Raw genomic sequence first — 22,722 nt, forward strand, 5'->3', positions numbered from 1 at the left:
CTCATTCCATGACAATATGAAAGGCACAATTCAACATGGCAGCACCTCATCAGAGCCCTTTCCTATCCTGAGTGGTGTGAAACAGGGCTGTGTTCTCGCACCCACACTTTTTGGGATTTTCTTCTCCCTGCTGCTTTCACATGCGTTCAAATCCTCTGAAGAAGGAATTTTCCTCCACACAAGATCAGGGGGCAGGTTGTTCAACCTTGCCCGTCTAAGAGCGAAGTCCAAAGTACGGAAAGTCCTCATCAGAGAACTCCTCTTTGCTGACGATGCTGCTTTAACATCTCACACTGAAGAATGCCTGCAGAGTTTCATCGACAGGTTTGCGTCTGCCTGCAATGAATTTGGCCTAACCATCAGCCTCAAGAAAACGAACATCATGGGGCAGGATGTCAGAAATGCTCCATCCATCAATATTGGCGACCACGCTCTGGAAGTGGTTCAAGAGTTCACCTACCTAGGCTCAACTATCACCAGTAACCTGTCTCTAGATGCAGAAATCAACAAGCGCATGGGTAAGGCTTCCACTGCTATGTCCAGACTGGCCAAGAGAGTGTGGGAAAATGGCGCACTGACACGGAACACAAAAGTCCGAGTGTATCAGGCCTGTGTCCTCAGTACCTTGCTCTACGGCAGCGAGGCCTGGACAACGTATGCCAGCCAAGAGCGACGTCCCAATTCATTCCATCTTCGCTGCCTTCGGAGAATACTTGGCATCAGGTGGCAGGACTATATCTCCAACACAGAAGTCCTTGAAGCGGCCAACACCCCCAGCTTATACACACTACTGAGTCAGCGGCGCTTGAGATGGCTTGGCCATGTGAGCCGCATGGAAGATGGCAGGATCCCCAAAGACACATTGTACAGCGAGCTCGCCACTGGTATCAGACCCACCGGCCGTCCATGTCTCCGTTATAAAGACGTCTGCAAACGCGACATGAAATCGTGTGACATTGATCACAAGTCGTGGGAGTCAGTTGCCAGCATTCGCCAGAGCTGGCGGGCAGCCATAAAGACAGGGCTAAATTGTGGCGAGTCGAAGAGACTTAGTAGTTGGCAGGAAAAAAGACAGAGGCGCAAGGGGAGAGCCAACTGTGCAACAGCCCCAACAAACAAATTTCTCTGCAGCACCTGTGGAAGAGCCTGTCACTCCAGAATTGGCCTTTATAGCCACTCCAGGCGCTGCTTCACAAACCACTGACCACCTCCAGGCGCGTATCCATTGTCTCTCGAGATAAGGAGGCCCAAAAGAAAAGAAAAGAAATTTAAGGAAGGATGTCAATACGTTGGAGGCGGTTCAGAGGAGGTTTTCTAGATTGATACCTGGAATGAGCAGGTTGTCTGAAGAGGAAAGGTTGGACAAACTGGGTTTATTGTCACTGAAGTTTAGAAGAGTGAGGGAAGACTTGATTGAAATATATAAGATCCTGAACGGTCTTGACAAGGTGGATGTGGAAAGGATGTTTCCTGTTGTGGGTGAGTCCAGAAATAGGGGGCACTGTTTTAAAATTAGGGGTTGCCCTTTTAGGACAGAGATTAAGAGAAATTTTTTTCTCTCAGAGGGTTGTGCGACTTTGGAACTTGCTGCCTCAGAAGGTGGTGGAGGTGGGGTCATTGAATATTTTAAAGGCGGAGGTAGATAGATTCTTGTTAGTCAAGGGAATCAAAGGTTATAGGGGGTAGATGGGAGTGTGAATTTCGAGACACGAACAGATCAACCATGATCTTATTGAATGGTGGAGCAGGCTCAAGGGGTCGAATGACCTGCTTCTAATTCGTATGTTTGTAAAGGGGTGAGGGAAGAAGGAGGGCCATGAAAGATGTGGAACTTTTTGATTTTGACTTTGTAGTACTGCAAGGAACTAATCTCGAGGCCAAAAAGCTTTTGTCATTGATTTCTTCCTTGAATTAGGTTGAATTTAGCAGATTGTATGCAAGTTTCCTTGAAGCTGAATTGCTTCAATTGTTTGAACTCCATTCATTTTATGTTGCACAGAATAATTAACTGCTCTATCAGAGCAGTCAATTAAAAGTAATGAGCTGTTTTGTTCAATCCAGTTAATATATGTGAACTGATCTGAATTTATTAGCCTTTGTTTTGCTGCTGCACATACCATGGAAGAGGACAATGACTTCCTGAGAACAGATGAGGTAAGTCAGGGCTCCTTCGCCTCTGAGTGTTCAGTGTGGACCTTATATAATCGAGACTTGCGTTCATTTAGCACCTTACCATGTCACCCAGAAACATCTTTAAGTGGTTTTCACACAGTGATTAACTCCAAGGTACACCGACAGTGGTTATGAAAGGAAATGTGCAATCCACTTCCTTTGACCTGGGTTTAACATTTCACCTGAAAAACCCAGCAGCCCCCATACATACCCACGTTCACCCCTCCAACCCCACCCCGCAACAACTAAACCCTCAACTATACATAGAGATAGTCACTAAAGAATCCAATAGGAAAATAAGAAGAAATTTCTTTACTCACAGAGTGGTCAGAATGTACCACGGGAAGCGACTGAGGCAAAAGTTTAGTTTAGTTTAGAGATACAGCACTGAAACAGGCCCTTCAGCCCACCGAGTCTGTGCCGACCATCAACCACCCATTTACACTAATCCTACACTAATCCCATATTCCTACCATATCCCCATCTGTCCCTATATTTCCCTACCACCTACCTATACTAGGGACAATTTATAATAGCCAATTTACCTGTCGACCTGCAAGTCTTTGGCATGTGGGAGGAAACCGGAGCATCCGGAGGAAACCCACGCAGACACAGGGAGAACTTGCAAACTCCACACAGGCACTACCCAGAATTGAACCCGGGTCGCTGGAGCTGTGAGGCTGCGGTGCTAACCCCTGCGCCACTGTGCTGCCCAAAGGCTCAGATGTTTTCAAAAGAAACGAGTCAAGTACATTGCTAATTGTATAATTATGTTTAATTGTATGCAGGAAGTGGGCATTAACTGGTGACTCATCTGAATCCCAATAAATAGACTGATAGATTGAAACTGTGCATGTTGGGTTAGGAGATGTATGCCTGTAATGTGTAACTCTGTAAATAAATACAAAAGTGTGTAAGGATTGGCTTCAGTTCCGTCCTTTATCAACTGGCTTTCTGGAGTGTAACATACACGAAACAAAAGGAATTCGAAAGATATGCTGGAAGGCTGAGATGGTGTAGATGGAATGAGAGGAGACTTGTGCGGAGTATGAACAATAGCACAGACTAGCTGGTCTGAATACACTGTTTCTGTGCTGTGTGTTCTACTTAAAATCCTCTGACCCATAAGGAGAGTGCAATTGACCAAGCTGAGCTGATACTGAATAGAATCGAGAAGAAGCAGAAAAAAAATTCTAGATATGTTAACACAGCAGGATAAAATCACACAGATGCATTGTCGTGAAGACTCCACTTAGGACACATACCAGGAAGCCCTCCTTTGTATGAGATGCTGTCCAACAGTTAGAATAGGTTGTTAAGAAGGGTGGCTAGATGAGATCATGAGAAATAATAGGACGGGAATTCTGAAAGCATGGGATTAAATGTGGCAAAAGGTCCTCCTGCAACTGGAAGATCATTGGCAAAAAAGCCAGGTGGGGATGAGGAGGATAAATATTTTTAAACATCAAGTTGTTGTGAGCTGGCATTTTCTGCCTGAAAGGGTTGTGGGAACAGGTTAATGTTAACTTTCAAAAGGGAATTGGGTATATACTTAAAAAGTAAACATTTGCAGAGCTAAGTAGAAAGAGCAAACAAGTGGGACTAATTGGAAAACTCTTTTAAAAATCCCGCACAGGTACAATGGGCTGAATGGCCTCCTTCTGTGAGGATCTGAAACCTCTGTCATCATAGATCCCTCTTCGCCCTGTTCAGTGAACTGTCCTCATATTTGGAGTTATCTGGTCAATAGACGTGCAGGTTGCACACATTTTTGCCAGGGATTCTTTGCTCTCACTACTCATTGATTCTATTATGGAACGAGTGAATGAGAGCATGTTGTATTTAAATGAGGTGACTATTTTTGTTGAAGTTAGTTGCAGAATGGGCTGGATACTTTTTATAAAGGTCCCTGAATGATATGGTTTCCATCAATGTGTGTTGAATGGATATATGCTGAAGTTCTGCTGAATTGAAGGTTCACTGATAGATTGCCCAATCACTGAGCCATTCAATCTATATTTCTCTACCCATAATAGCTTCTGGATGATTTATTTATAATCCATTTGACTGAAGTCTCCTTCTTCAGTCGGTTAAATAAGCTTTGCATCGGCGTCTTAGATTGAAGAGAAAGGTTTCCTCCTGCATTGGAAAACTAACGAGGACCCAGTCTCAGTGACAATGGGCAGCTGAAGATGGAAAGAATTATCTTGGGTCAGTCCTTCTTTTGGGCATAAGTACAATTTGTCTTTTTTCGGGGGCAGAGGTTTCCAGAAGTACTTGAATCTCTAACGTGTAGAGTCTGTTGATAGGGTATGGGGTAATTGCTATCTATACAGAACCTTCATTTGCTGCAGAAAGTATTCCATTAAGTGGGATAATATCTGAATGAGCTGTAGGGAATGGGAGCATATTGACTATCTTACTAGACCATTAATCCAGAGACCTCAACGAATAATCCAGAAACATGGGTTCAAATCCCACCATGGCAGATGGAGAGTTCTAATTGAGTTAATGACATTAATCTGGAATAAATGCCTCTTTTTCAGTAATAGTGACCATAAAACCTTTGGATTGTCATAAAGACCCACCTGCTTCACTTATGTCCTTTTGGTAAGGAAACCTCCTGTCCTTACCTGTTCTGGATTATATGTGACTGCATACTAACAGCAATGTGGTTGACTCTTGACTGCTCTCTTAAATGTCTTCGCAAGCTACTCAGTTAAGAGCAATAAATGCTGGCCTTGTCAATGATGTCCACATCCCATTCATGAATAAAGAAAACAACAGATACTTTCACTCTAAGAACAACACGGCCCGCTAACACTATATGTTGTTCATGAGTATATTCGAGAGCAAAAAATCCACTATCAGACAAGGCAACGTACTTACAGTCCGGAAACAGGCCATTTGGGCCAACTGGTTCATGCCTGTGTTTCTGCTCCACACGAACCTCTTCCCACCTGATTCATCTCACCCCATCAACCTATCCTTCTCTTCCTTTCTCCCTAGGTACTTATCTAGCTTCCTCTTAAATGCATCTATGCCATTTGGCCCAACTACTTCTTGCGGCAGTGAGCTCCACATTCCAAACATTCTCTCGGTAAAGAGGTTTCTCCTGAATTCCCTATTAGATCTTATATTCAGGGCCCCTAGTTCTGATCTCGCCAGCAAATAGAAACATCTTCTCTATCACTACCCTATCAAACCCATTCATTATCTTAAAGTCCTCATACTAGGTCTCCCCTCAGTCTCCTGTTTTCTACAGAAAGGTGATCAAAATAATATGAAGCAACTGGCTGAGAAAGGAAGGCCTCTTTTGAGTAGCAGTGGCACCTCTAATCCACAGACTGTTGTACCTTTGAGAGAGTCATGTTTGACTGGAGATGTTGGATTCTGGATCATGTCTTTCCCTGACGTTGCCCCTCCCTCTCTCTCTAACTTTCTCCAGCCCTAGATCTGCACTCTGATCTCTGCACTCCTTCAATTCTGGCCGCTTCATCATCCCCCGATTTTAATCGCTCCACAACTGGCAACATGCCTTAAACTGCTTTGGTCTTGAGCTCTGGAGTCCCTCCCTAAACCTCTCTGCCTCTCTGTCTCTCTCTCCTCCTTAAAACCTACCTTCTTGACCAAGCATTTGCTCATCTGTTCTAATATTTCCTTTTGTGGCTCAGTGTCAAATTTTGTTCCATATTACCCCATGAAGTGGCTTGGTGCTATATAAATGCAGGTTATTGTTGTCTCACTGTCATGTGTGGCTCTCTTTTGGAAACATTTGCGCCAAACCTTAGAAACCACTTCAGTTGAGAAGCTAAATGAGGTGACAGCAGTCAGCAATTACTACTGCTGTTAAAGAGCAATGTCTGCCCTTCAGTCGGTGAAGGCTTGAGGGTCACAGTCAGGGACAGCAAAGGCACAAGAGCAGAGGGGCACAGCTTCAGACAGCATGGAAAGATTTTAAGGGAATCCACTTTACTCCCGATGGATTGCTCTACAAGTGTCACCAAACTCGAGAGGGCAAATGGCATCGAACGAGAGAGAGAGAGAGAGAGAGAGAGAGATTAAGAAACAGCAGCAAGATAGATAAGGAACATGCAGACTGATGAATCGGAGGAGAAGAAGCTGTTCACTGATGCACATCTAACAAGAGAGACAAATAAACTGGGAGAAAGTAGGGGATGGCTGGAAATAAAAAACACTATACTTAAAAAAAAAAGACAAGTACATCATTTCCAGAAGAACTAATGTGAAACAGAAACTGTGCAAGAGAAAGCAACCAGACAAAAGTATCAGTGGGATGTGCACTGGGAAATCTAACCAAGGCAGTGGAAATGGGAGAAGATCTCAAACCAACTGCATTAATTCACCTATATCGGCAATTTTGTGGAGGAAGAAAAAGCAGAGTCTTCATAATTAGGAATGGAAAGTTTCTTACAGATAAGGGTGCATGGTATTACAGGGGATGTGTCAATTTAGACAGATAAAGGATTAGAAAGGAGAAAGCAATGAGCAGCTACTAATGGAAAGTACTTGGAAAGGAATGAGGTGAATAGTCGAGTACCAAAGGGAGCGGGAAAGCCTCATCCTCCACATCTTCATTAATGACCTTGAAGCTTACATCTGAACAGCAGTGAATGGCAAAATGGTACACAAGGAAGCTAGAACTGAAGAAACAACTTAGAAGAATACAATGCCTGAGTGGTTTCTTGTAAATACTGTTGTTAAGGTAGATATGTAAACATTACATTATGAATGGAGATTCAAGCTTGTAACTAATGGAAGGTTCAAATGCTTCTTGATGTTGCTGGTTTTCTTCAATCTTTTGTCCACCACAGCAGTTACCCGTACGTGGGCAAAATACTCTGCATAGTCTGGCTAGTTCTGTGAAGGAATACGCCAGCTGCTCCTGTGACAATCACCAATCAATGTTTGTCATCTGTGGCTCAGTTGGCAGCAGTTTGCCTCCGAGTCAGTAGGTTGTGGGTTCCAGCCCCAACCCAGAGATCTGACCTATGCTGACACTTCAATGGAGCACAGAGGGAGTGCTGCACTGCTGGAGCTGTCATCTTCCAGATGAGATATTAAACCAAAGTCCTATCTGTCCTCTCAGGTGGGCATAAAAGATCCCATGGCACTGTTTCGAAGAACAGCAATAGAGTTCAAATGATGTCCTGGCCAATGATTATCCCTCAACCAACATTACAACAAAGCAGATTTAATGTTGTTGCTGTACGTGGGAGCTTGCTGTGCGCAAATTGGCGACAAAAAATATTTCATTGGCTGCAAAGTGCTTTGGGATGTCCAGAGGTTGTGAAAGATGCTGCATAAATGCCCATTCTTTCTTTCTTTTTCTATGGAGTACATGGTAACCTTTCAGGCATCTGCAGCAAGATCCCTCAGTGATACGAGTCTGAAGCCCAGTCAGAGTAACTCTCATGAGTGTTCAGATCACAGTTATATTGGCTTTGGGTTCTCTGCTACAAGAGACACTCTTTCTCAGCTGGGGGATTGGATTGAGGGAACCTTGAGGGAGGATGCACAGATTTCACGGTTGTCCACAGGTCTGCACCTATCCAACATTGGATATGCCTCGAGACAGCATCCATGCAGTCTCTCAAGCAACTAATCTGGCTCAACGCAGACTGACGACAGCACAGTGGGTGTGGCTGAATTAGTCACAGGACCATCCCAGGAACCAACACAAGGAGGTGCAGGATCTTACAGGCTCCAACCAAAATGTTTCAGCCAGTTACTGCGACCTTTCACAGGGGTATAGGTGGAAGAACTTGCAGGTTTGCGATGATGCTGGCAGACAAGAACACTCAGTGGAAGTCGTGTGAGGAAAAGAAAAAAAATCAGTGATGCCATTGACACATTGAAGTAAAGTCGGTGAGTCAAGTGGTTGCACTGCATTTGAACTTTGTCTGGAGAGTTTCTCTCTGATTTCGTAGAGTAAGGCAGCAGTCGAGCAAGTAAATGGCAAGAAGTCAAGCAAATAAAAGTGGGACGAGATGAAAATCAGGATGCTGATTCACTGTCACCCCTTTAAGATCAGAACATAAGAAATAGGAGCAGTCAGGCATTCAGCACTCCCAGCCTGCTCCACCACTCACTAAGCTTCTTGCTTTCCTTCTCCCTCAACTCCAGTTTTCCATCCAATCCCCAAATCCCTTGATTCCATTAGTGTTCAAAAATCTATTGATCTCAGGCTTGAGTATACTCAATAACTGAGCAGGCACAACCTCTGAGCTAGAGAATTACGAAAATTCACAACCCTCTGAGTGAATAAATTTCTCCTCAGCTCAGTCCTAAATGGCCGACCGACTATCACTCCCTAGTTCAAGACTCACCAAACAGGGGAAACATCCACCCGGCATCGACCCTATCAAGCCCCTTAAGAATTTTACATTTCTTTACTGCACACAGTCAATATAACCTCCAGTTTGTGAAGACAGCAGCTTTCACTCTGCCCTCTTTAGCTACGACTGACAACGAAGTTTAATGCACGTTAATCTCAAGGCACAAGACTGGCACCAAAAGCCGACTGAAAATCACTGCAGCATTTTCCAGCAAATACTCAGCTGGTGAAAAATGCACAAACATTGAGGCTTGAGACAGCAGGAATTGGAGGAAAATTGCACAGCCAAGAGCTCATCCCCTGACAGCCGTCGAGTGGATTCCAGGACCATCATGTGAGAATACTGCGTTTGGCGGGCGGGCGGGGGGAGGCTGAAATGCTTCTTGTGAGGCTTGGAAAAGCAGTCGTGCAGCTCCTCCGAAACCCAGGAGGAAAGGAAAAGATGAAGAGCAGAACTCATGGTTTTTTTGGCCCTCTTCTGGGACCTGAAGCATTTCCTCATTGGATGTGAAACTCGCTGTTGCTTTCCTCTCAGGCCGTGCGGTCCCGGGAATCTAACAAAGCACCTCACCGGCACTGGATGGATGATCCATCAGCCATTCAACGAAGCAGGTTCAAATTGCAGTCAGCCAGTTCCAGGTAGGTTAAGGACGGGTAAATGAGTTGCTTGATTTGAAGTGCCCACCCGCTCGCTCACTCACTCAGTTAGGGTTGAAAGCCATTGGAAGCTCTGGATGCAAACGTTGACACAGCTGAGGTGATCAGCGGCATCGGTAGCCTGACAATTTGACCATTTCTCTCAGATTGCAGCTTTTTCCAGAAGAATGAAGCTAGAATAAAATAATTCCACAATGACCTGATTCAATCTGTGCCCTATTTCTCAAACTGCTTCCAATACTTCTCTTTGTCTCTCAGCTCAACAGACTTTCTGAAGTGAAAAATGGAGAGCTTTTCTTGAAAAATTTAGTTGAAAACTATTCAAATTCATCAACCAGTTTGTCGTCAAATAATTTTCAACAATGTCCAAACAGAAATATTTCAATCATAGAATGATGTTTCAAGTTCCATTTCTCCACAGGTCACAACATATATTTTAATGTTTACCCAGTTACCTGTACGGTCAATTATAGACTCTACTTCTTATTCCAGAATAAAATACACCAACCAGTTTCTTGAATCAACAACAAAATTATCAGTTTATTACAAAAGAAGTCATAACCAGTATTGATGCAAAGTATGAACACACAGACTGAAATATGAAAGTTCCCTTTTACCTTAGCCCTCACAGACACACACCCATACACAGAAAAAATAAAGAGATTTTCTCTTTTGAGCTCTGTTACAAAAAAAAGAATACTTTAGCCAAATGCTTGCTAATTCTTGAAAAAAAAGAGAAGATATGGAAAGATGTCAGTTGTCCCTTTTTGGTATGGCATCCCAAATACGCATAGACGGCTGTCACTGGGATCTTTCTAGAACAGTTCTTTTCAGGTTTCTGGCAGGCCTGTCAAGAGGAATGCAGCATCAATTTCTCTATGACTTACACTCGCTTCAAAGAGAATCTCAAACAGATAGAAAAGCTGGCAGGCTTTTCAAAGAGATGGAAAAAAAAGCTGAGCTGGGGTTTTGTCCTTAGCAGGTTGATTCTTAAACTCCATTCAAAACACTGTCCAAACCCCAACTGACTGTCCAAAGCAAAACGAAAAACAAAATCTCAAGAGTCAAGCCGCCTGACCCCGAGAAATCTTGACTTGTCACTTCTCTGTAAACATCTCCCCCAAGTCAAAAAGCCCCTGCTGGGTATTTATCTGAATACAGGTGACTTCCAGTAAGTGTTGTTGCCAGGTCCCCTCAGTGTCCTTTCAATCACCACACTGGAAAAAACATCCATGGAATCCTTTTCAGTTTTCCTAAGTAAAAGAATGTCCATAATTCAAAAATACATGAGTTTTCAAAAAAAAAGCATTAAAAAAATAGAAGCACCTTCGTCACACAGCACAGAAGAATCCATTCCACCCATCGTGGCAGAGCTATTGTTATGAATGCTGGACTTTTTAGTCTGGTGATGTTTTAAAAACTGTAGTGTAAAATGGACATTCAGAGGAGACAAGTGACCTCACACCAATTCTGCCCAGAGGCACGCCGAGGATCTTGGTTACCAATGAGAACATGGCCCCAGGGGAGCACTTCGTGTCTGATCGAGGGACCCAGCTAAGAGCCACCCCACCCCTGCCCTTGCTGCTGAAACCCCTGCACCCTCTCCCCTGCGACCCCCACCCCATGAAACCCCTGACTTACCTGTGGCCTGGGTCCTGGGTCTCAGATGAGTCATGTACTGACAGCAGCCACTGCAGTGGCGCTGCTCAGTTAAAGCGCTGCCAGCCTCAAATATTTATCGAATTCTGTTTTGCAAGTTACCAATGAATCTGCTTCCGCCACCCTTTCAGAAAGTGCATTTCAGATCACAAGAACTCATTCTTTAAAAATCAAGTTTCCTCAAGTCGACTCTGTTTTTTGCCAATCATTTTAAATTTGTGTCTTATGATTCCCGGCCCTTCTGCTTTGAAAATAGTTTCTCCGTATTTACTCCATCAAGACGATTCATAATTTTAAACACCTCTATGAAATCTCCTCTTAACCTTCTCTGCTGTAAGGAGAATAACCCCAGCTTCTCTCAGCTCTCCACATAACTGAAGCCACACATTCCCTGGTACCAGTCCAGTCAGTCTCTCCTGCACCTCCTCCAAGGCCTTGACATTCTTCCTAAAGTGTGGTGCCTAGAACCGGACACAATATTCCAGCTGAGGCCGAACCTTAATGAAGGTTCGTCATAATTTCCTTGCTTTTGTACTCAGTGCCTCTTCTAATAAATCCAAGGATCCCGCGCGCCTTCTTAACAGCCTTCTCAACTTGTCTCGCCACGTTCAAAGACTTGTGCACGTACACCCGCAGGTCTCTCTGTTCCTGCACCTCCTTATATCATTATTTAGACAGAAAATTCAAACAGACTGATCGGTTGCCATGGGTGTGCAGTTTGTCTTATTTTCGAGGGATGCATTTTTAATTTCTGTCTCTTTAAACAGCTTTGTTTCTTGAAGACAAAACACTCAATGGAAACTTTCACTGAATAAAGGTTTTGTAACTTGTCCTCTTTATATTCCAGTGAATAATTTTTGAAAAGCAATCCAAGGGACACTGTCACAGACCAAAAAAACTGTTTGGCGACTTGGGTGTGCAAAGCACCTACTGATGTCGCCTGGAAACGGTAAACTTAGCACATACTCAGACTGCAGATGACTGTCTGGTAATAATCCCAGCTCTGGGCAAAAATATCAAGCCCTGCTGTAAGCTTCTGAGACAGGCTGAAGCCTTCAAGTAAAAATTACTGTAAATTCGTGTCCTCAAGAGCTTTAATGCCAATGAATTACCTTTGAAGAGCAGTCACGATCGTCCTGTAAGCAATCGTGGCAGCTAATTTGCACATGGCAAAGTCTCACAGACAGCAAATAGGATGAATGGTCATGAAATCATACAGCACAGAAGGAGGCCATTCAGCCCATTAAGCATCTGCTGGCCCTTTGAAAGATTTCTGTCCCACACCCCAGTTTTCTCCCCGGTAGCCCTGTAAATTAGTTCTCACCAACTATGTGGTCAGTTAATCTAAGTGGTCAGTTAATCTCCGCCGGGATTAGGTGAGGGATGAATATTGGAGTTAAATTTTTTAACTCCATCTGACCTCCCTGACAGACATGACCTCAGTTTACTGCTCAACCATGAAGGGAGCACTGCTTAGTTTTGATTTATCAGTTATCATTGGATCGATTTTGATACATGCTGTTTTGCATTCCTTGGCAGAAGGATAATTATGTGCGAGAGTGAACATTCATACAAAGATTCTTCCTGTAATCAACTGCAGACATGGTAATGATGTTACTGAAAATCATGCTTACCCTGGAGTGATTAGAAGGTAATAAGGGTTCAAATGAGATCATAAACCGCAAGACTGAAATTTTTAGTAATTTATAACAGCCATCTAAAACTTGGGGATAAAATTTTCAGCCTTGAAGCCACTGCAGGCTACATATTTATTTTTACTGTCTGTGGACAAGGTCATAAGGGTGGTTTAATTCAATATTTTAGCGCAGTGGTCTTCTACAGTCGGAGGTGAGACTCTGCAAATATAATGCGGTAGTAAATCAATCTACCAACATCCTGCTGCAAATCTAGAAGGTCATTTTGGATGATTGCTGAAGCCCTTCATTGATCTCCCTTCAACCTTGACGACCGATGGCTAAATGCTTGGAAGAGCTGTGACCAAATGGATTCCTTATGGAGGATCCCACAGGAAAAGGAGGAAGGGTCAATCCTTCCTTGCAAACAGTGGACAATCATGGACCATCTCAGAACCAGCCAGGGGAGATGCTGCCACCCTCTCCAGAGATGAAAGATCAAAGCATCCCCATCATGCGACCACAGCTCCGAATGAGACCCGAGAGGATATCATCGAACACTGCCCACAGAGGGACTTTGCAGGCAGCCTAAAGATAACTGGAAGCTTTGGCCTGGATATCTGACTTAGATATTGAAATTTGATTTTTTTTTGCCATTTGCGTTAAAAGAAGTAGTAAATCAATAAATACAAAAAGAATGACAGAAATCTGATGACTTGGGACCTGCTTAGAGATGCTTTGGGGACCAGGAAATTCTCGCTTAAAAGCCTAAACTGTACATATTTCTTTTAACTCGTGACACCTCTCATTTTGATCTGCAGCAGTGTAATGTGTTGCAGATGTACTCGGTACAGATATGTTAGGTTCGATTTTAACTGGGTGGTGCAGGAAGGCGGGGGTGGAGGGATCACGCTTGGGATGGGTGGGTGTGCAGGAGGGAGAGTACCACCCCACCCCACACAATAGGATCTTAGTGTGAGGTCTGGGACATTGTAACTCACAGGCTACAGTTTAGGTCATCCCAAGTCGGCCTGCCTCCCAAAACTGTGAGGACTGGAAGACGGGAGTGGGAAATCAGTTAACAAGAGCCGAAGGACAACGGGGACTGCAGAGAAATGGTCTTCAGCATCTCATCAAGGCCTATGGTAGCCAATGCCAGTGTCCCAAGACAAAGGCAAGGCCAGGGCCTGGGAAGGCACTTGCAGAGTCTGCGATGGTGGTGGAGAGAAACACTCCAGCTCCTCCTAGCCCACAAGGATTTCACAGAGCTTGAATTTCCTTAAGCCTTATCTCTTGGCCACTTCTGGCCAGTCGGGGCATCCTGCTGCAGCTTGGCTAAGTGTGGGCCTCCTGAAGCCAGGGGTTCAAATGCCACTGCACCACTTTTGATATGATCATGCCGTGACTTGTAAATTGAAATGAAGCCCTTGCTTTCCTGAAGCAGAAGCCTTGTCTAACTGCGGGGTCGGTGAAGAATGGGATGTCAACGGGTGGGAACGGTGTGACCCCATGACGCGAAGAGAGCTCAGCTTGATCCGAAATCCCCTCCATGCCCCATTCTCACTGGGTTATAGCAGGGCTGGATCGGCCTATTGTGTGATGACTACTCGCTTATAAACTGGAAATGAGAAGCATTTAACGCTCTTGTATATTCCGTGACATGTGTTAAGGGTCACAATGTCAGCACAAAAATAAACCATGTCAGCCTTAGGTCATTTTGGTTGCAACTCTCACCTCACCTCTCAGTCAGAAGCTTGTGGGTTCAGCCACTTTGCAGAGCCGTGAACTCTGCTATAGCCGAGAGGGTAAGACATGGACCTCGAAATATATGGGGCTTCCCTTCTGAGGTTTGAACCAAGCTCGTAGTGGATCTGCTCAGTGTCAAATATCAGTTTCCCAAATGGTTTATTTTCTTTAATTGGCTTCCTTCGCAGATCACTGGCCCCGAAACTGCTCAGTATTTGTCCACGGAATTAAAAAGCAACAGACAGGTTCATGCCTCCCAAACCCAGGAGGTAAAAAGCCTTCGTGGCGCTGATGACATCAAAATGCTGCAACTTCTAAATTGAAATTGGCATCAAAACTGCATTTCTGGCAATACAACAGCGACTATATCTCAAAAATACTTCATTGGCTGTAAGGAGCTTTGAGACGTCCGGAGGGTGTGAGAAGCATGATTTAAATGCAAGTCTTACTTTTTCTGTGCGCACATTGTCCGACCGGGTACTCCAGCGGAGTACTGAGGGAGTGCTGCATTGTTGGGAGAGCTGTCCTTTGGATGAGACGGTAAACCGAGACTCTGTCTACCTAACCAGTTGGACATTGGAGATCTCATGCCATTATTCAGAGGCCAAAATCCCTCTCTCAACCAGCACCACCACTAGAAAGATTAACTGGCCCTTCAACTCATGGCCCTTTGTGAGACTTTGCTGGATGGGAAATGGCTGGTGAATTCGCCGGGATAAGTGAGTGCACTTCAAAGTGATTCACATGTATGAAGTGATTTGTGACATTTCTGCAAAATGAGGTAAGGCGAAATATAAATAAAAGTCTTTCTAATCTAAACATATGATATGAACACTGTTATTTGTATGTGTATATATATATATATATATATATAGAAATCAAACAAAGAAAAGCTGGAAGAGAATGCATTCAAAACTGTAATCTAATTTCTAGATTCAGATGACTGTAACAAACTGGCCGTTAATGATGGAATCTGAACACTTTGATTAAATTCCAGCCTGATAATCACTCCCCAAGCATCCATTATTCAAAATCTCTATCAGCAGGTACGGTGTGTGCCTTGGCAGTGCTGTGCAATGAATTCTGGAACTGACTTCAAAAGCCTTTGGCCACAACTCTTTACACTGGGGAGTCTGGCAAGCATTACGTGTGAATTTCCACTGTGTGATATTGATTTATCAATGTGTCCGTTTGTATGCTAATCCCACACAGTGTGATTTTGCACCAATTGCTGCTGAGACTTCAAAGCAAGATCCTTGACAAAAATGCCAGCTGGTCTCAACGATAAAGCATGTGAGATTACAATAAGGCCACAAACGTGAAAAAGCCAACACACAGATCACACAATAAACAAACTCATGCCAGGCAAGTGCACCAGTGCTTTAAATGCACAAGGATAAGCTGGGAGTCAAATTTGCTTGTGGATAATCTGCGTTTCACCTTTATGAATTAAAAAATTGAAACTGACCACAGATATCCTATCACCTGATCCCCTGTCGGTTTGAAAGGATATCACCGACATGATTATGGTTCCAGGTGGTGAGAGCTCATGTAACTGAAAAGTACTGCATTGCCACTTTCAGCTTTGTGTCTGTCTGCAGCTTTCAGAAGGGACTTGCCAAGTTTCTTCAGGAGGACATTGGGGTCAATCAGAACATCTGCGTTCGTTCAGTCGACTGAACTGTGCAGGAGGGTGACCCTGGCCTCTTGGAAACTTCTTGTTGACATCTCCCAGTTCTTCAATAAATTGGTCGCTGGTATCTTTTTCTTTGTGTTTATACCTCCCTCAGGATTTAGCAGTATGAGTGGTTGAGGGGCTGGGGGGCAGTATCTGATGTACATTGCAAGCTTTGATGGGCTGGATGGTCTTTTCTTGCCCCTCATATGTCTGCCCAGAACCATCTGGCAGTATAGTTTTTCCAATTCCATGCAGTGAGATGCACCATCTGCCCTCTCAGGTTGAGATAAAAGATTCCATGTGCCTAATTCGAAGAACAGCAGGGACATTCTCCTCAGTGTCTTGGAGACACTTAGCCTTGAAAAAAACAGAAGATCGCTCCGGGGGGTGGGTCACGAAAAGGTAGAGGTCGGCTTTCCCCGTTCCCCAAGATGTGGGTGTCTCTGGCAAGGCCAACATCGATTGTCCATCGCTAATTGCCCTGAACTGAGTGGGTTGCTAGATTATTTCAGAGGGAAGTTCCGAGTCAACTTAGTCTGAGGTGACATATAAGATAAAGACAGCAAATTTCCTCTCCAGAAGGCCATGAGATGAGCTTTTACAACAACTCAGCAGTTCCATGATCACCACGACTGATAGTAACGTTTTATTTCAGATTTATTGAATTTCCCCAGTTGCTATAGTAGAAACTCATGACTCTGGATTAATAGTCCAGGTCTCTGGATTACTAGTACAGTTAACATAACAACTATGCTACCAGAGCCCAAAAACTTCCCTAAGGTTTTCTTTGCGATGTCTTTTTTCCAAAACTCTGCACATCAGGTTGCTTCTTCGAGCTCTTTGCTCTCATGTCAGGATCAACCTCGTTGTTCTGCTCTGCACTGCACACAGAAGGAGGACAACCCTTTATGTACTGCTACAAACTCCCCTGATGTATACGTAACTCTTCTGAGCAGGTATTGATGTTATTAATAATTTAAGACCCTCTCCCCCTCTCTCCACCCCCTCACAATTGAGATGAAGTTTGCAGATTTGTAAATATAATTGTTGGAATGATAATGTGATTCCACTGCAGTTATTTACAGGAAACTTTCATAACCACAGGACCTGTCTCCAAACAATTGACAATTCTCTGCATAGCTAATGCACTCTCCGGATTTATGTCAAACTCTTTTGCAAAGAATCTGTCTGCCAGAAATTACTGAGAGACCAGTAAAATACCAACTGCAATCGCAAAAGGAGGCTGCAGATCAATTGGTGAAATTCTTTTCATCCACAGAACGGGAACATTACAGTTAAGTCCATGTGTGGGATGGAATTCCATCCATAGGGCTATAATTAACTATATCAAAAGAAATCATGACTTGTCATTGGGTGGCAGACAATGGTGCATTTTAACTGACGCCCACTATGTTAAAGTAACTAAATGTTTGGAGGTGAAACCCAGCTCCAGATGATCAGAACTATTGCAAGTGACTCTCGCTGTTTACTTGACCAGTTGGAGGTCCAGCCTGCAGTCCACACTCATCTCCTTACGGCAGCATCCCAAATATAAAGAGATTTTGAACATTTTTACAAGTGTCGAAACTTCATTGCGAAACATGCAAGTTGTTTTCCTGACTGATACGATAGAGAATTGGGGAAGGCAGGGAGGCACTTTCATGTTTCTTGGATTCTGTATCTTACAATCAGCCAATATAAAGAGAGGAGATAGTCAGTTGATGGCAGATCCTTCTTTATGGAGTAGTCAACAAATTGAATGGTTGCCAAGAAGAGTGACTGTGTGCAAGACAACGAGACACACTTAAGCTAGATGCTGTAATGGGTTGGTATTGTGTCAAATGGGCCAAAGGGAGTAACGAGCAACCAAGGGGGAGGTAGTGGGGAAGTGGTAATGTCACTAGACTAGTAATACAGAGGCCCAGGCTATTGCTCTGGGTTCGAATCCTGCCACAGCAGATGGTGAAATTTGAATTCAATTCGTAACTCTGCAATTAAAAAGCTAATCTAATGGTGACCATGAAACCATTGTCAATTGTCATAAAAACCCAGCAGGTCTGGCAGCATCTGTGGAGAGAGAAGCAGAGTTAACGTTTCAGGTCTGCCAGACCTGCTGAGTATTTCCAGCATTTCTTGTTTTTATTTCAGATTTCCAGCATCCACAGTATTTTGCTTTTATTTTATTGTCATAAAAACCCATCTGGTTCACGAATGTCCTTTAGGGAAAATTAGGGATGGGCAATAAATGCTGGCCTAGCCAGTGACATCCACATCCCACGAACAAATAAAAAATAAAAGACTAGAATGAGAGACGGAAAGAAGATGTAGAGGGACATGTGAGGGGAGTGAAAAAGAGAGGGACAGGAGAGGTAGCGAGAGAAAACCAAGAGATGAAGAGATAGAAAAATAGACACTGATAGGGGAGAGAGGACCAAGTGACAGGTGATAGTGGTGGGAGAGAGGGATGGACACAAAGAGAAAGAACAGGGGAGTATATACACAAGAGAGATGGGAGCAAAAGACATGAGAAAAATGGCAACAAGAGAGAAAGAGAAAAAGAATAGAGGAAGACCGTGAAGCAAGATGGAGAGACAGAGACTTGCATGAGTACATGACAGAGAACCAGGGAAGGAGAAACATAGGAGAGGATCAGAGGAGGTAGAGAGAGAGAGAGGAATGGGAATGAGGGGAAACAGAGAGGTTATCACACATTGGGGTTTCTGGATTGTCTTGCTATCTAAATCACTAGCAGTGGAGTCTGGCTTGCTTCAGAAAAGTTATTGGATAGAGTGTTCCAGTACCACCCACAGCTTCAGATGACTCATAAAAATCAAGACAATGACTCCACACTGCCAACTCTCCTATGTGAACCTTCACAGTAGTCATCTATGTTTGAAGATGATTCACTGCCTCCCTGGGCAGAGGATAAATCATTTCAATGAGTTTAACATTGATGTACACAAATGAACCTTGTTGGGAGGCTTTTGGATGATTACATCAGCTGTCTACTGTGATTCTATTCTCACTCCGCCAAAACACGGATGTGCCCAAAGGAGGTTGCTTTACCTGTGTGCTGGTCCACAGTTTCTTCAAGCAAGTGTTCATTCTGATGGACCCAGTCTCCGTTGCACTTGAAGAAGATCTGCATGGCGGGCATAGCTTTGCAGCGCAGCTTGATGGGGTTGTTCTTCACAATGTACGAATCCTCTGGTTCAACCAGGAAACGTGGCAGGGTCCCCAGAGGTATGGATTCAGGCAGGCTATCTCCATTGCTTCCCCCTGCTGAGAAAGAACATTGTGAAGTTCTGTCAGAACGTGAATATAGTAGAACCCTCACAACATTTATGAAGTATTTAGATGAGCACTTGAAATGCCACAGCATACAAGGCTATGAGCCAAGTGCTGGAAAATGGAACTCGAATAGTTAGGTGCTTGATGGCCAACACGGACACGATGGGCCGAAGGGCCTGTTTCTGTGCTGTATAACTCTATGATTCTAAAAGCCAGCAGGCATGTTAGGCCTCTTGCTGTTACCAACTCTACCATTTACACCATCACAGCACACAATCTCTTGACTAATATACCTCTCGAAGAGGCTGCTCACCTGTGCGGTGGTCAGTAATTCGCCAAATTCCTTCCAACAAGAGCTGGACCTGATTGTGGCTGGGAGCAGATGGACTCTTACAAATGCCAAGGAATTCAGGGACAGATTGATCTCCTGGATTAGTTTCGATCACCACTGGGGAGGGGGTTGGAGAGGGATTTCTCAGATTTTTCTCTCTCCGAATTGGTCTGGGGTTTTATATCTGGTTTCCCGCCTCTCCCAGATCAGGGGTGGGGTGGGCAGGCCAGGGAATGTGTATCGTGTGAGATACAAGGGATCACAATTACATGGGCTAGGCTGGATGGACAAGAGGGTCTTCTTCTGTCTGTCATTATTTGTACGTTTCTCAGTAAATCTTCAAAAAAAGTAAATCACATCAAAAATGCCTTCCCAACCACAGATATAATGAAGGAAAAGCCCAAGATTCATGCCACATATTCAACTCTCAGTGACTGCATTCCATTGGGGAAAATATTCACGGACATGGCTGCATCATGCTCTGCACAGCAGTTCTCCTGTAATGCAGGACGAGAAGGTTTTCAAAGAGGAAATAAGATGGGTTAAATGGCCTTGCTTGTTTGTATCTGTGATGTGACTTAAGCTGATTTATCCCCTTCAATCCAGCAATTCATCAAGATACTCTTGGTCACTTTCACCCAATTTTGGGATTTAAGGGGAGATTTTCTGCACTCTACGCCATTCATTGAAAGGGTTGAAATATCACAAGTTGAGGATTCTCAATTTCGCCATGTTCACTTGGAGAGTACCAATGGGAATTCTCCCCTCCAATCTTGCCTTAGGGCACTGAAAACCTATGTAACTTTGCTCCACATGCTTCCTGTCAGACAGCAATGCGTTACAGTTAGTGCACAGCCGAAGCTCCAGCAGAATACAACTGCAATTGGGTCCACTTGTTCAGCTGTTGAGTGAGCAGAAATTGCCTAATTCCCCTGGGTAATCGGCCTGCTTTGAGTGATTGGGTAACTGTGTGGGAAGACCCTTGAGCATGAATTGAAACATTTACCCAGTCATGCAAATCAGCATCTAGAAAAGGGCGGGGGAAACAAAAACTGCCAACCTTGGAAATGTGAAATGCGAGCAAAAACTCTTCAAAACATATATGAGAAGAGTGAGCATTGGTTGATGCTCAGGGTAGAGACTCTGGGCTGGATTTTTAAAAGGTTTCGGTGCCCGGATCGGAGGTGGGTGGTGCCGAGGCCTCCTTGCCAGTTCCCGGCCACGATCCCGAACCTGAGCCATTTTGAAAGAAGCCGGCTCAGGGTTCGGATCGGCTGCCCGCCGGGAAACAGCGGGTAGCCAATTTAGGTGAATTAGATATGATTAAGGTACCTGCTAAGGCCCGGTTCCCGCACCAATTGGTATTTCCAATCGGCAACGCGGGCAACTCACATCGGCCTGGACCACGTGGCTAACGTGGTGGGCTCAGGGCAGGAATAAGGATGTTGGGTGCGGGGTGGGAGCTGGTGGGAAGGCACAACGTATCAAGCGAGGGACCACCCTCCCACAATATCCATCATGGCCACTGGGCCACAGCTGCTGGCCATCCCATGGAGGGATTTCCCCTCCAGGATCATGGTCTGGCAGCTGTGCCATGTCAAAAAAAATGAAGTTACCTTGGCTGCCCTTCTCCCTTGCTATCTGCACCCTCACATCGGCAGCTCCCACCTCGGCCAGTGGAGCGGCCTGTTTGGATGGCGAGCCTGCTCCCTGGCCTTGAATTGGCTGAAGCTTTGAAAGTTGCGGTCGGCATGTCTAAGGCACGCCTTGCAGCGTCAGGACCCCATGTCCAGTTTCCAACCCCTGATGAAAAATTCAGCCCTTGTAGTCAGTTTAGTTGAAGGGCTTTGATCTAAAACAGTAACCCATCTTTTTTGTAAACAGACATTGACAGAACTGCAGTGTTTTTCCACCATGTTCTGCCTTTACTTGCACTGCAATTCAGTACTGCATGATACTGCACGTGCAGATCAGTACATATACATATTTGTAAGTTTACTGCTATCGTCACCATAAACAACAGTAGAGGCACAAAGCATTCTCGCATTTCCAAACCAGTGGCAGCTCAAGAAGATTCTACTTGACACATAATTTTTTAAAATTTTTATTCATGGCATGTGGCTAGGCCAGCATTTATTGCCCATCCCTAATTGCCCTTGAGAAGGTGGTGGTGAGTTGCCTTCTTGAACCGCTGCAGTCCATGTGGGGTAGGTACACCCACAGTGCTGTTAGGATGGGAGTTCCAGGATTTTGACCCAGCGACAGTGAAGGAACGGCCATATAGTTCCAAGTCAGGATGGTGTGTGGCTTGGAGGGGAACTTGCAGGTGATGTTCCAAAGTGCCTTTAGGCAGTAGAGGCAGTAGGTTTGGGAGATGCAGTCGAATTTATAAATACATCTTCTCCTCAAACAACCTTTTTGGAACCCCAAGTTCAATGCGTGAACTGTATGGAAGTCTCAAATTCAATCATGCTTTGCTTAATGTCAGCCTTTGCAATAAACATCTGTAATCCTGTCAGTAGCCAAGCCTCTCTACCTCACATTCTTCCTTCAAGCTCAGTGTTTCGTTTGATAATGCTTCTGGGAAGTGCCTTGAGATATTTTATGACGTTAAAGACACTAGATAAATACAAGGGCTGGGATTTTATGGGCCCTCCTGAGGTCCTAAAGTGGCCTATTTAGGACCAATTAAGAGCCTCTTCCCGAATCATTGGGATCTTACCAGCGGTGGTGGGGGACGTGGGGGGACCCTCCGCCACATGAGGAAGGCGCCTTGCAATACAAGATGTGCTCCCTACAGCTTTGGGGGGGGGGGGGTCCCTCATCTGTGGGCAAACTGCAGCCCATGGAAGACCCCCGCCAGGAAGTACTTTACCCTCGGGAACCCCTCCCCCGGACTGCATGATCACTCCTCTTGGACTGGTCCCGGCGACCCCGCCACGCTTATCTTGGGTCCGGGTTTCCATCGCTGGGTCTAGGTCCAAGACCTCCGCAGGACTGGCAATGGTCACTGCTCACGGTGGCACTGCCGATGCTGCTGAGCTGCCGGCCCAGTGATTGGCTGGCAGCTCCTGGAGTCGAGACCCCCGTCTTTCAAGAGACAGGGATCCCGGCATCGGACACTTCGCCAAAACACAACGTAGGATCGCTCCAGGGGTTTGGGGAGGGAGGGACACATTAAGGCAGAGGCGGGCTT

At 44.7% G+C, this 22,722-nt stretch overlaps 1 protein-coding gene across 9 annotated transcripts in view; it reads right to left on the bottom strand.

Annotated features, from left to right (window-relative positions):
* Positions 1 to 22,722, bottom strand: part of LOC137357075 (netrin receptor UNC5D-like) — a 442,899-nt gene that overhangs the window by 203,345 nt on the left and 216,832 nt on the right. For 8 of the 9 annotated variants that reach the window (XR_010971131.1, XR_010971132.1, XR_010971130.1 and 5 more), the window contains exon 2: positions 18,971 to 19,186. Coding sequence is in view for 6 of the 9 variants with exons in the window: in XM_068023059.1 (XP_067879160.1) it covers positions 18,971 to 19,186 (216 nt within the window). In the remaining 3 variants the exon portion in view is untranslated. The remainder of the gene's footprint in view (positions 1 to 18,970; positions 19,187 to 22,722) is intronic. The other variant, XM_068023061.1, reaches the window with a different exon arrangement.

This window comes from Heterodontus francisci, chromosome 47 (assembly GCF_036365525.1).
Source record: "Heterodontus francisci isolate sHetFra1 chromosome 47, sHetFra1.hap1, whole genome shotgun sequence".
Lineage (NCBI taxonomy): Eukaryota > Metazoa > Chordata > Chondrichthyes > Heterodontiformes > Heterodontidae > Heterodontus > Heterodontus francisci.